The sequence below is a fragment of the Gavialis gangeticus genome, unplaced genomic scaffold (genome assembly GCF_001723915.1).
Source record: "Gavialis gangeticus isolate Ggan-Ray unplaced genomic scaffold, GavGan_comp1, whole genome shotgun sequence".
Taxonomy (NCBI): domain Eukaryota; kingdom Metazoa; phylum Chordata; order Crocodylia; family Gavialidae; genus Gavialis; species Gavialis gangeticus.
Window position 1 is genome coordinate 20,991,563 of NW_017729027.1, and position 15,013 is coordinate 21,006,575.

At 45.2% G+C, this 15,013-nt stretch overlaps 1 protein-coding gene across 3 annotated transcripts in view; it reads right to left on the reverse strand.

The window, feature by feature from the left end:
- Positions 1-15,013, reverse strand: part of COL19A1 (collagen type XIX alpha 1 chain) — a 594,002-nt gene that overhangs the window by 52,976 nt on the left and 526,013 nt on the right. For all 3 annotated transcript variants that reach the window (XM_019520501.1, XM_019520502.1, XM_019520500.1), the window contains 4 exons: positions 5,868-5,918; positions 5,740-5,784; positions 4,270-4,296; positions 920-973 (listed from right to left, as the gene is read on the reverse strand). In XM_019520501.1, coding sequence (XP_019376046.1) covers positions 920-973; positions 4,270-4,296; positions 5,740-5,784; positions 5,868-5,918 — 177 coding nt within the window. The remainder of the gene's footprint in view (positions 1-919; positions 974-4,269; positions 4,297-5,739; positions 5,785-5,867; positions 5,919-15,013) is intronic.

Here is a 15,013-nt window from a genome sequence, read left to right on the forward strand (position 1 = left end):
GTTTGACCCCAGTACTCTTTCCTGCCATGGCAGGGGGTCGGACTAGATGATCTACTCAGGTCCCTTCCGACCCTAGAAACTATGAAACTATGAAACTATCTGCTCAGGTCCCTTCTGACCATACCAACTATGAAACTATGAAAATGGTGCAAGCATTACAGAAAAGTGCCTGTTTGAAACAGGAACTTCTTTGTAGCACTATGTTTTATAGTACCATATGTAACATCTGTTTAGTTAGAAGTTACACTACAGAGGTCTCTAAGGCTACAAAAAGATGTTTCATTTGCAGCAGCTCTGCCTATCTTGGGTTTTGACCTGCATCACAACAGAAGTAACACAGCTATTTACTGGGGGCTGGGAACAGTGAATCCTGGGATGCTGGAGGACTGCAAATTGCTTGTTTTATCTCTGTTAATCACAGTGAAGTTACCTTAACATGAACTACATAGCACATCCCAATGTTAACCTTTGCTTGGAGTGGTGTAACTCATGTGTGGCTGATGAACTCAGACTGGTGGGGTGGTGAAGTGTCCCACAGGAGTTGGGGTGGTTGGGGGTTGCAGCCAGCTGGGAGTGGGGGGCAGGGAGGTTTGCAGTTGGCTGGGCACTTCAGCCAGTGGCGGGGAGGCTGCAACCCCCCCCCGCTGCCGGCCAGCTGCAACCCCGTCGCCATGGGATGCTCCACCACCTCACCAGTCTGAGTTCACCAGCTGTGCCTGGTGTAACTCTGAGATGCTCAGAGGGCACAGAATATGGAACTGAATATTTATAGAACTGTACTATTTAGATCAACACATAGAGAACATGAAAATTCAGGTAGGTACACAGTATCACTGCATACACAGTGAAATTCACATGAAACTCTGGAGAAATGCCAGACAACATCTAAAGAAAATGTTTTCCTGTCTTAAAGTCCTACCTTTTCCCCTGGGAGTCCTTCTAGACCTGGTAGCCCCATTGGACCGGGATCTCCCTGGTTAAAAAAAAAGTTGCATAGATTAATAATTCCACCTTCTTGATGAGACATAAAATGGCTGGAGAGCAAATAAATGTAGAGTATTTAACCTGAAAATATTTAAGAAACAACTAAACATTCTATTAACTTTGAGTGAACAGATTTTGCCAGATGAGGTTTTAATGATCTGAGAATAAAAACTATTTCCAGAGGCAGAATGTGATTATTTCTGATTAACTGTTTTGATTTTGATTAAGAATGCAATCAGGGAGAACCCCTCTGGTGTAGTTGCCTGATCAATGTCAGCTCTAAACCACTTTCAGTTAATACAGTGATAGGTTTGAGCATATGTAGTTAATTAGAGAATTAACATAGATTATAAGGTAATTCTGGAACTTTTCTTTAACTTTCTAGATAAATCTAGTGCTTCTGAACAGAACTCTGTTCTGCAAACAAAGTCTAGTCATGAAAGGGCTTTGTGGGACAGCAGTGTCCTTGCATTAGTCTTTGAGTTCTGACGGACATGCCAGGAAGAGTAAGATCAAATAGCAAATGCTGAGCAGTTTAATTCCTTTTAACAGACTAGTTACATTGAGTTTCATTTACTAGAAAAGAGCTACTAGAAAAAAGCTTCATTTACTAGAGCTTCTTCAATGTCATCATGTCTGGGACCAAGCATATTTATGGTGATGTGGCATACAGGCACATTTCTTTTCCTGACAGCTCCATCTTCAGGGCTGATATTGTTTATTGTTGAAGAATGCTGGTAGCTCTTCACAGTGGCTGATGTGGGTATATGGATTCTGGATAATCTGGACTGATCAGCCAGTTGACTATGTGAAATAGGTCTGCTACCTCTGATCCTGTTGAATAGTTGGAGAAATATATCTTAGCAAGTTTTCAGGTTTAAAACCCTTTGTCAGGCTGAGGAAGCACCTGCAGTTGGTGTGTGTGCTCTTCCTGAATGTCAGGAATAGTAAAGAAGCCAGAGGCTGGCATGCAATGCAGGCAAGAAAGTCAGTCAGTGAAAATGTAAAGTAAGGTGTCAGGGGTGAGGGACAGGCTGGATGCAGGGTGATGTAGCATGTAAAAGTGGAGAGGTGCCTAGGGAGTCAGATGTCGGGAAGTTTATAGGGTGTGATAAATCCAATGTCTATATTGAGTCCATGAGTTTCTGTATCTAGGAAGTTGATGAAGTGAAGTTCATAGGCTTATCTGTAAAAAGTGGTTTGTTAATTTCCTTTGTGGATCAGGACTGAGAGACTAGAGAGACAGTGGCTTGCTTGTGAGAAATGTGCCCCCACAGGTAGTTGAGTATTCTTGTCTGTAATAGATTTCTGGTGTGCATTCACTCTGGTGTGCAGTTGTTGTTTGCTCTCGCCTACATATTTTCCATCAGGGCATTTGGTGCACTGGCTGAGATATATAATGTTTCTGGAGGCAGAGCTGTAAGATCCAGGAACAGTGATGGTTATTTTGTGGGGTGTAGTAATTGTGGGGGTACTGGAGATATGTTGGCAGGTTTTGCATTTCTTGTCATGGCATGGTCTGGATCCATTTGGTGTGTTGTGGGATGTAGGAAGTTTGATTCTGGTGATGAGGTTAGAGAGGTTCGGTGCTTGTTTGAATTTACAAACCACTTTTCACAGACAAGCCTATGAACTTCACTTCATGAACCTCCTGGATACAAAAACTCACGGACTCAATATTGACACTGGATTTATGACACACTATTACCTGCCTGACATCTGACTCCCCAGGTACCTCTCCACTTTTACCTGCTACATCGCCCTCCCCCACCAACCCCAGACTATACCCTCACTTCCTGACACCTCAATTTACATTTTCACTGACTGGCTTTCTTGCATGCATACCAGCCTCTGGCTTCTTCACTATTCACTCCACCCAGGAAAAGCACACACACCAACTGCAGATGCTTCCTCAGCCTGACAAAGAGGTTTTAAACCTGAAAGCTTGCTAAGATATATTTCTCCAACTATTTAGTTTGTCTAGTAAAAGATATCAGAGGTACCCTCAACTGGTCCATGCTGGGGCCAGGACCCAAAGTGGGGCTGAAGGGCCAAGGGCCTACTGCGAGGCATGCCCAGAGCAAGAGGCTTGGGATTCTGGCTTGCCTGAAGGTGGGACTAGGGCCTAAGGGGGAACCAAAGGTCCAAGAGAGGGGACCACAGCTGGAGGGGCTGAATGATGCAATCTGTGAGGCATAGGCCAAAGTGTAGGGCAGGTACAGAGCTGAGGAATGGATGTCACCCCAAGACACCTAAATGGGCAGTCTCCTACCTGGGAAACATCTGAATCAGTTTTCTATCAAGGTGTGGCAGACAAAAGAGGGGCAGGCGGTTGGCCCAAAAACAGGTGGGCAGGAGGCAATCTAACTGGCATTGGGAAGGCCCACTTTTACAGGTTACCTGCAGGTTTCATCCTGCTCTGCCTACACACACACACAAGTGACATGAGTTTTGCTTTTAGAAGCTTGAGGTGCAGTTTTACAGAAACCCCTTTACCTATCTCCTTGAAACCAGGCAGGCTTCATGGCCTCAGAAGGGGCTACCATCCCTGCTGTTTTCATCCCGCTGTGCCTTAACACACATACAAAGTGACGTCATGAGTTTTACTTTGAACAGTTTGAGGTGCAGGTTTGCAGAAACCCCTGCACCTACCTCCTTGAAACCTGTCAGGATTTATGGCCTCAGAAAGGGCTACCCTCCCTGCAGTTTTCACCCAGCTGTGACTTAACACACACACAGTCACATGTCATGAGTTTTGCTTTGAAGAGTGTGAGGTGCAGTGTCACAAAAAACCCTGCACCTATCTCCCTGAAACTTGGTATGCTTCCTACTCTCAGAAGGGGCCACGATCCCTGCAATTTTTATCTGAATCAGGCAAGAAATTACAAAGTTATAGGCATTTTAGTGATTCCCCATTATAGCCTATGGCTGAATCACCGAAACATTGTTGAAACTCTGAAACAGATTTGGCCAAATCGAAATGGAATAGTGATCCAAAACACCAAAATGAATCACTGTCCCTCCCAAGTGGCTGAATCTGAAACTGAATCGTAACATAGCTGTTTTGCACATCCCTATTAAACACATATAGTGACAGGATTATGTGATTATCTGGACTCTCCCATCTCCACAGTTACTCTGAGATTTGGGTCAATTTTTATTGTAATCTTTGAAGGGCTCAGTCCCTGCTAGTTCCCTACCATTATTCCTGTCACTATCTCCATGCTTCAACTTATGAAGACACTCTTAAAACTGAAATGACACATTCCAACAAAACATACGTACCATCGTGCCAGGATCACCTTTTGGACCCTTCAAAGAAAGAAAGATTCATAGAAATATTTAAGACAAGAATAAGGCATCTCACAGTGCTAGTACAACATAAATACATAATGACAGTGATAATACAATGGTAACGCAGCATAGTCAGAGTCAGTACTAATGGCTATTTCTTTTTGTCAGCTTTGGGTCAAATCTTAGTTGCTCTTTGTGTTGTTGCCCCAAAGTTCAGTGTAGGAGAGATCTCTGGATAAGTCTGTGATGCTACAATGCAAATGATATAAGGAACAGTAGCCCCTCACTGTGATGGCAGAATGTTTACAGAGCTGCCAAAGTGACTATGTAGCCTGGATGGGATGAAACCAGTCTATACCAATAATTACAGAGAGACTTAAATATGTGCACAGCCTCTCTGTCTCAGAATACATGTATAAGTTAGAAGGATGAAGAAAAAAGACTCAGATCCTACTGTACTTATTACATATGCCTAAATACAATCTTATTTTACCTTGTTTGAGTCCCTGAAAATCTATTACACTACACTGACACTAAAGATATACATTTTAAGTATTACTTTTAGAACAGGCATGGCATATAATCCAATATCAGATTATGCACTTGATTCTGCCAACTTTACATGCAGTTCTTAGTATTGAAATCAAAATGTGCCATTCTCTCAGCATATACCAAAATATCTGATAGACACACATCTAAAAATAAATGCCTTAATCTTCAAATGTAGCAAATTTAGCGTGTTTGGGCACATCCAAATGAGTATGCATGGGTGTTTCCCTGGGGATAAGTAGCAGTGGAACATATTTGTGTTGCTGCTAGTGGTACCTGGGGAATGCCTCTGCATGCATACTATGTGAGGTTAGATGAACACCTTGCTGGGGTCGTTTGACCCCAGTACTCTTTCCTGCCATGGCAGGGGGTCAGACTAGATGATCTGCTAAGGTCCCTTCCGACCCTAGAAACTATGGTGCATGAAAAGTTACCCCAGGTGGGGTAGGGGAGGCTGGGATGGTCCCAGCAGCCTTACCTGGGGTTCTGGGGTCTCCTGGGGCTCCAGCAGTGGTGATCCGGGTGTATGGAGCCTAGCCAGCAGCTGAAGCATGGCTCTGGTCAGCCAGGCTCTGATTTCAGGCTGTGCATGCAGCTGCCACATGCACCACCCTGCTTTTTATCCACATGCTTTTTTTGATATTGGGATCACCCAGTATCTAAATCTGGCTCTGTACTGCAAGTATGCAGCATGGAAAACCAAATCACATGCATGGAGCGTGTATTGTGGTGCCTCAGAAGCCTATAAGGTGATGCAAAATGTACGTGTGCACTCGTGTGGACGCAGCTTTTGAGTGTTTCATGTTTAAGATGTAACGTCTGCTTTTATCTATCTCATAAACAAGTTGTATGTAAGTAACAAAGCCTTCTATCGAAGTTTAAATTAAACAAATGATATCTATTAATACTTACAGGAGGGCCAGGTGGGCCAGGATAACTAGCAGCACTCATGCCTCCCTGGAAAAAAAATGTTTAAATTTTGATTTGTGTCAAATTTATTTATCAAGAAAAAGATCAAATCATATAATAAAGATGAATACCTGTAGCTTATATAAACCGCCCATTCCATTTCTTTCATTGTGAGGAATGCCCTTAAAATAGGAAAAAATTAAACATTTCACAACTTTGAACAATAAAGGTGGTATCCTAGCCCATGGGTTGTCAATCGGGGCTATGCGTACCTCTGGGGGTAGTTGAAAAGGCCCTAGGGGGTATGTGTGGGTGGGCAGGGACAAAGTGCTACCATGCACCACCCTATACTTCCATGCAGGTGCCGCCTGGCTGCCTGCCCGGAAGCAGGGCTGGGGGGAAACTCACATGTGGCAGCTGCCACTGCTCTGCATTCAGCTGTGCCCCCACCCCCACCACTGTATATCCGGCCATATGCCACCCCTCCCTCCCCTGCCCCATTTCTGGATCCTGGGGTACACTGCTCTGTGTCTGGCCGCTGGAGGTAAACTGATCTCAAAAGGTTGAAAACCTTGTCCTAGCCTGAGAAACATCCCATTTGACCTTTTCTGTAGTAATTATACAATAGAACCACAGAACATTTCTGTTCTTGCAAAATTTCTAGTGAAGTCAATTAGAGTTCAGGGTATATAACAAATTGCAACTTTCATTTGTTCATAAAAATTAATGCTCCTAACTTCAAAGGTAATTGCATAGGGTGACTATATTATATGACATCTCCAAACAGTTAAGATAGCTGACCAAATGATATAGTAAAGGAATTCAAGGTACTATTATTATATATAGTATACAACTATATCGTTTTATCATCTAAAAAATTACATTTAAAATAAAAACTGGAAAGCCTCTGAAGTCGGCCTTCAAGTACTTTGAGAATATAGGGGCTTGTACGTAACTTTGAATTAATATTCAAGCTTGACAGATTAAACACTAATGAAAGCAGAAGAAAAAATATTTGGGCATAAAATTTAGTAACTAGCTTGCCAATTTCTGCTAAATGTTTACAGGATGGTGACTTTCAAAGTACAAAAATCATGACCTAACTTCAGTGCATTCAATTTATGAATGGTTTAAATGTTTCTGAAAAGAGGATCATATTTCTTTTAATTACATTCACTAAATATTTAAACAGAAATAAGGAAATATAGATATTGTTTATTTTTCTTATATGTAGATTTATGAAAAATACGTTTTACGGTGAATATCAAGAACATGAAAGCTGACTTACACTTTCCTCAGCTGCAAATCGATTTATGCTTGGACCACTATGTTTTTGGTAGCAAAATGAATTTTATTGAGCTCAGAAGAATTTAAAATGTGAATTTTTATCACACAAAAAGAATAAATGAAAATAAATATGACAAGTTTTGTTTTAACTTTCATATACTTTACAGGTAAATCCTAGATGCTACAGAAGACCTTTGATGCAGAAGAAGTCATATTCCTGAGAGGGGGAGGATGAAGAGGGGAATGGCAGATGGAGAAGTCATGCAGTGTGACACTACTAAAACTTAGTGGTTGTGACAACTGTGGTCACGCACAAGCTGTGCAGGTAGCCTGCACCCTAACTGTAGGTTTGGTGTGGGAGAGTCTGTCCCCAAAGGCTATAACAGATGTTGCATTTGTCCTGAGACTGGTTGGGCTGCAGCTTTTCTCGCAAGAAGTCACAGGATTTACTCTCTACATGTCACCCTTGGATGGCTGCTGTGATCACTTCCATTTGGACAAAGAGTAAAGAAGCAGTACTTTGGGGTGTGGAGGGGAAAGGTGGGAGGGTGGTGGGTAGAAACTCAGGCATATGCTCTTGCTAAACAGCATGCCATCTGTGACTATGTCCAGCTCCTAATCTATGGCAGCAGCTGCCATTCTGAAGATGTTTTGGCCACAGGCCACCATGTTGGGCTGGGCAGATGTGGGAGTGGCTCTAAACTATGTAGTGGTGTTTCTGGGCCAGGGAAAAACCACCCATACAACCATAATCAAAACTCTACATATGACTATCATCAACCCTGATACAACATAGACCTAACACCCTAACCTGCCACAGGTAAAGCAGGGGAACCACTGCAACCAATGTTGTCTATAAAATATTGTTAATATATGCTCAAGAGGTACCAGGTAGAAGAGCCATGTTCCTCACTACAGAGGAAGGCAAAAACCCCCACAGTCCATACCAATCTGACCATGGGGTAAAATTCCTTCCCAACTCCAAATATGGTCACCTTGAATGGAGGGGCAAGTCCCTTTAGCCAGGAACAAAAGTCCCTCTGGCTTTTGTCCAGGCAGAGACATTGGCACACCCTATTCAAAGTTCCCAATTTTGGCTGTGCCAACAACCAATACCTCTGAGGAAGGCTTAAAAATATCCTGACACATGTAGCAGAAAGGCAGGGGGAGGGGGAATCAACATAGCTCCAAACAGTGGGAAATACCTATAGTATATCATAGGCATAACTATGCCTAGGTCATCCTTGACCAGTAGCTGTTCAACCTCTTCTTGAACACCTCCAGTGATGGAGAGTCCACAACTTTGCTAAGCAGTCTATTCCACTGCCTCACTATACTCACAGTGAAGAAGTCTTTCTAGATATCCAATCTAAACTTACTTTGCTGCAATTTCAAGCCATTGGTTCAGGATCTCCTCTCTGAACCAAGAGAAAAAGGTGCTTTCCCGCTTCTTTATGGCAGTCTTTCAAGTATTTGAAGACTGCTATCATGTCCCCTCTTAAGCACCTTTTCATCAAGCTGAACATGCTTAACTTCTCAGCTTCTCCTTATATGACTTGCCTTCGAAGCTCTTGATCTTCTTTGTTGCCTACCTCTGGACCCCCTCTAACTTCTCCACGTCCTTTTTAAATTGTGGAGCCCAGAACTGCACACAGTACTCCAGATGAGGCCTAATCAGTGCCGAGCAGAGAGGGACTATCAACTCCTGCATCTTGCACCTAATGCTTTTATTGATGCATCCCAAAATATTATTTGTCTTTTGTGCAGTTGTATCACATTGCAGGCTCATACTGCATTTGTTATCTACAAAGACTCCCAAGTTCTTTTCTATAGTGCTGCCATCCAGCCAGGTGTCCCTATTTTGCATTTGTGTTTTTGATTATTCCTACTGAAGTGCAGCACCTTACATTTGTCTGCATTGAACTTCATCCTGTTAGCTCCAGCCCAACTTCCAAATCTGTTGAAATCCTTCTGAATTGCGCTTGCATGATCCAATGTGTTTGCAGTCCTTCCCAGTTTTGTGTCATCTACAGAGTTGCTCAAGAAGCTTTCTATGCCAGTATCCAAATTATTAATAAACAGGTGAAAGACCCCTGTGGGACTCCACTTGAAACCTCCTGACATTCTGACATGGACCCACTAATAACTACCCATTACTTGTGACTATTGAGCCAATTATCTATTTACCTTATAGTAGTCTAGTTTTATCTAGTCCACATTTCTCCAATTTGTTTATGAGGTCATGTGGGGCCCTCTCAAAAGCCTTGCTGATGTCCAGATACACTACATCCACAACATTCCCTTCATCCACCCAATTAGTTACTTTGTCAAAGGAGATCATATTTAGTTTACATGATTTATTTTCATAAATCCATGCTGGCTGCTTGTGATCAGCCTTTCCTCTTCCAGATGCTTGCAAATGGCCTTCCTTAGGATATGCTATAATAACTCCTCAGGTATACAGGTGAGGTGTACTGGTCTGTTGTTCCTTGGGTCCTTCTTTTATCCTTTTTTAGAGGTGCACTATGCTGGCCTCTTTCCAGTCCTCTGGTACCTGGCCTGTCTACCATGACTTCATAAAGATAATTGTCAAGGACTCCAAGAGCTCCTCTGCCAGTTCCTTCAGGACCCTGTGATGAAGTTCATCTGGCCCTGCTGACTTGAATTCATTTCGACCCAACAAAAGCTCTCTGACCCTCTCATTTGTTATCTTCTCCCTCATCTTGCCCCTTTCCTTACCCAGATAATCTGTATTAGGTGTCTGTCTGCAGCTGAATTTTTTGTGAAGACTGTGGCATGGTAGCTGTTAGGTAACTCCACCTTCTTTGCATCTTTGGTTAGGAGTTCCTCCTGGCTTGTTAACAGAGGACCCACAGTTTCCTTGGTTCTTCTTTTTTGGCTAACATAGAATCCCTTCCTGTTGTCCTTAACCTCCTTTGCCAGGTGCAGCTTGTTGTTTATCTTTGCCTTTCTGATTTTGTCCCTGAAGGTTTTTGCTCTTTCCCTGTATGATTCCTTGGTGACCTGCTCATTCCTTGATTGCCTGTATGCTCTCCTTTTGCATTTGAGGCATTTTAGAAGCTACTTGTGCAGCCACATTGGTCTCTTGCCATTCTTATTGTGTTTCCCTTATGTCAGGACAGTTTCTTGTTGGGCTTCCAATACTGTACCCCTTAGTAGAAGGGGTGTTTGAAGCTTCGGTCACTGATTTAATTCAGAGAAGATTTGGTCTGATTCAGAGGCTGAATCACTGAATCCAAATCAAATCAGGAGACAAAAAAACCCCTCTGAATCGATTCAGAAAAGGACTCGGAGATTCGGAAGGCAGTCTTTCAGGGGAACAGAAACTGAGAAGAGGAAGGGGGAGCGGGGGGGGAGGGGGGAAGACTGATATCTCTAGCTGGCCTGTGACTGTGATCTTTCCCTGAGTTCCCTTCAAATCACAGTGCTCTGGGGGAGGGACGTAGAAACAGCATATAAGCCTCTGTCTGCAGCCTTTCTGTCCCTTTTGTGAGCTGTTTTTGCCTGAGCAACTGTGTCTGAAAGGTACTACTGGACTGACTTGGCTTCCTAGTCAGCCTTCTGCTTGTTTCTGTTCTTGGAAAGGATTGGATACCACTTACTAATTACCCTTGCCTAGAATCCATCTACTTATCCCTATCCAATACCTTTCTTTCAACTTATTCTTCCCCCAAAAAGTCTTATTTGTTCTTGTTATTTTTGCCCCCCTCACACTTTAAAAAGTAAGCTGTGTTGTCCCTGGTAGTGTGATCCATCACTGTGCAAGAAAGCACATACATTACACACACTCACACATACAGTAAACAGAGAAGAAGAGTAGTAGTCACACACATACATTAATCAGAGAAGAAGAAGAGATATCAGTTAGTTACACACACAGATAAAAGAAGAGATATTACAGCTGTGCACACACACACATACATTTTCCAGAACAGCAAAGATTAATGTGAAGCATGCTGGAAAGGCAGGTGCCAGGTATTCTGGCAGGGGAGGGGCTAGAGGGGGTAGGGGGAGAGCTGCAAGTCTCCCCTGCCCCCAAACATAGATGCATCCTCTTTCCTGGCAACAGTGAGTCTTCTGCTCCTAGTGGGGGCAAGGAGGTAGGAGCAGTACCTGTCCCTGCACCTGCACCACCTCCCCTAACACCAGAAATAGCCATCAGCGCCAGAATGACAGTCTCCTCCATCCCAATTTCATCTCCCAGCATGAGCTGCCAGAGGAGGAGCTGGATCTGGAAGCAGGGGAACTGAGTGCCCTAGCAAAAGAAATTCTGGGGAATGAGGGGAAATCTGAGTTTGTGTTCCACACTTCTCAAAGTTTCCCTAGAGCCAGGTCTCCTTCTCTGGAAAGAACCTTGGAGGAGGTTGAGGTAGAGGCTGTGGAGGCAAGTGGCTCAGCTGAGTCACCTCCTGCTGTTATTGTGCCTCTGCCTGCTGAGGAGGGGGATAAGACAGGATTCCCACCCTCAACCCAGAAGCTGGGGGTGGGGGGGCAGTGTAGTGTGGGATCATTTTGAGGTGGCAGATGATCCTAAGTATGCTATCTGCCAGCACTGCCAAAGGCAGATCAGCCGGGGCAAGGAGGGGAAACACTTCACCATCACGGCGGTGCTGCTGCATCTCAGGAGGTAGCACCCCCTTGCCCTTGCCCCTCCTCAGTACCAGTGGGAGTGTGCCCAAAGGGAAGTTCCCCTTGCTCTCCAAAGCCCCCGCCCCAATAAAGCAGAAGCAAGCTACCCTGGAGCACTGGGGGAAAGCCACAGACAAAGGGAGGAGCATTGCAAGGGTGAGTAAGGTCATCCGGAGCACTGGGGAGATGCTTGCTCTGGATGGCCAGCCCTTCTCCTTAGATGAGTGGCCAGGGTTCAGGTGGCTCATGGCACTCATGGCCCCATCCTACCAAGTGCCTGCACACACCACTTTTAGCAGGACAGTGATGCCCTCCCTGTATGAGGCATGCAGGGAGTACCTGAGGAAGGAGTTGCGCAAAGCAGGTCTGCAGGTTGCTCTGCACTTCACCTCAGACATCTGGAACAGCTGGTGTGGAGATCATGCTCTCCCTCACAGGGCACTGGTGCAATCAGTCTGGCCATCGGTAGGCTCTCCTTCAAGCCAAGGTGATAGATGAGTCCCACACGGCAAGGGAGATCATGGTGGCCATGAACTGGGTGGTGCAGGGGTGGCTTACTGGGCAGGGTGAACTCACCCACAGATTCATGGTCATCAACAATGGGGCCAATATGGTCAAGGTAGTCCATGATGCCAACTTTGTTAGCATCCACTGTGTGGCACGCAAGTTCCACCTCATAGTCAGGGATGCCTTGGAGGGGGACAGGGCTGCCGGTGATGGCGCTGTCACTACCACCCAGCTGATTTCAAAATGGAGGAAGGAGGTGGGCTACCTCCCCCGGAGCATCAAGGGGGACAAGGTGCTGTGGAACAAACAGGCAGAGCTGAGCATCCTGCAGCACAAAATCATGCAGGATATGGAGACTTGATGGAACTCCACATACCTGATGCTTGAAAGGCTGGTGGAGCAACAGAAGGCCATCAAGGGGATGGCCTTGCTTGGGGAGATTGGGATCAGTGGCCCCCTTAACAAAAGAGGGTGGGATACCATCTCCCAGATCTTGGTGGACCTCAAGCTGTTCCTCGAGGCCACTGAGACCCTCAGTGCTGGCAATGTTCTCTTTGCCAGGTGATCCCCATAGTGAAGGAACTTGAGAACCAAATAGAGAAATTCCAGGGGATCAATGTTCCTGGCTGGGGCAACCCGCTTTCACCAGAGGTGCAGGCACTGGTGAAGTGGCTGAAGGAGGGCATCAGAAAATGGCTGGATCCCTAGCAATCCAGTACAGTCCACATGCTGGTGAGTACGTATGACCCAAGGGTGAAGGGGAGCATGTGCAGCACCAAAACCCTGGATCAGTGGATGGAGGTGCTGGTGAACAGAATAAGGGAGGCAGAAGGGCAGAGGCAAGGGGACATGAAAAAGGTGGATCCACTTTCCTGTCTAGCACTCCCGGCACCAGCCAGTCTCCTCCACACCAGCCACTGCCAATGTGGGCCAACAGCATTGCTTCAATGTTGGGGTTCAGATGCACCAGACCCCAGCCTTGGGCAGGTAGTGCTGAGGCTTTGGTGGCTACCTATCTCGCTGAGGATGTGGAGTCACTGGACTGCAACCCCTTGGCTTACTGGGCAACCCACAGCCAGATGTGGAGGATCTGGTCACGGTTGCCTGGGAACACCTGTCCTGTCCATCAATGAGTGTTCCAAGCAAGAGGGTGTTTAGCATTGCTGGGGATGTTGTGACACCCCACTGTACCTCCTTGGATCCTGATTTGGTGGAGCAGCTGGTGTTCCTCAAGGTGAACCTCTCGCTGCTGGGGTTCCCCAAGCTCCACATGCAGACGGAGTGCCACCCTTCTTACTCCATCTGCACCTATTTCCTTTTCTTTTTAAAAGCCATTTAATGCCCGACTCTCAGAGCTGGAGGTGGCACTCACTGCATCATCAGACAGCAAGGGAAGAACATCTCTCTGCTGAGCTCCTGTGCCAGGATGAACTTGGAGGTATGGGCTGGGGCTATGGGGAAGGAAGAGGCCCTAAGTCCTGGGCATAGCCTAAAATTGCATCCTGCCAGGGTTGGGAGGCCGGGGGGGGAGAGGTGCGGCAGCTCCAGGAAATGCTGGTGGTGCGGCAGCTCCAGGAAATACCAGGACTGAGAACCTTCCTGGTGAAAGGGGTAGGAGCAGGAGGTACCTGATAACCTCCAGCCACTGCAGAGTTCTGGCTGGGGAAAGCCCAGACCTGTAAGATCTTTGAGAGACCTTAGGCTTACTGGTTGCAGTGGAGTTGTGAGGGTGAGAACATGGGCTACTATCCCTGCAATTTTCATCCTGCTGCACCTTAACATGCACCTTAACATACACCTTAACAAAGTCACACGTCACAAGTTTTGCTTTGAACAGTTTGAGGTGCAGTTTCCCAGAAATCCCTGCACCTATCTCCTTGAAATCTGGAAGGATTCATGGCCTCAGAAGGGGCTACCATCCCTGCTTTTTTATCCAAATCTGCTAAAAAATCATGAAGTTATAGGTATTTCAGTGATTCCCCATTATAATCTATGGCTGAATCACTGAATCTCTCCAAATCAGTGCTGAATCTTCTGAAGCCAATTCAGTCAAATCAATTTAGGACAGTGAGCTGAATCAAATTATTGTCCTCAGAATCCTAATCCAAAAAGAACACTTCCCTATTTGCACAGGCCTACTTGGAAGCTCCAAGCCCTTCTGCACACTTTTATCCTTCAATCTATCCTCCTATGACACCATGTCTATTAAGTCTTTGAGTCAGCTAAAATCCACCTTTCTGAAATCTAGCATCCTAATTTTGCTGACCTCATGCTTTCCCTGTCTGTGATCTGGAATTTTATCATATCATCATCACTTCCTCTAAAGTTTTCCATCACCTTCACATCCCCATCAATTCTTCCCTCTTAGTTAGGACAAGCTCCAAGACAGATCATTCACTAGTTGTATCTTCTACTTCCTGGGACAGAAAATTGTCCTCCACACAGATTAGAAACTGGCTTGACATTTTATGTTTGGCTGCATTGTTCTTCCAGCAGATGTCCAGAAAACTGAAGTCTTATATCAGTACTATCCCATAACTCTTGGATAGATTTGTCACCCGCTTGAAGAGTGGCTCATCTACCTCCTCTTACTGATTTGGTGGCCTATAATAAATCCCTACCATAATATTGCTGCTGCATCTTTCATGTTTCATCTTCACTCAAATTAATTCTGCTTTGCTGTCTTCTTCCTCCTGAATCAGGGGACAAGTGTGTATGTTTTTGACATACAAGGCAACACCACCACCTTTTTTCCCAACCCTGTTTTTGCAAAACAGAATGTAACCCTCAATGCTGACATTCCAGTTATAAGAGCTGTCCCTCCCTGCTAGCG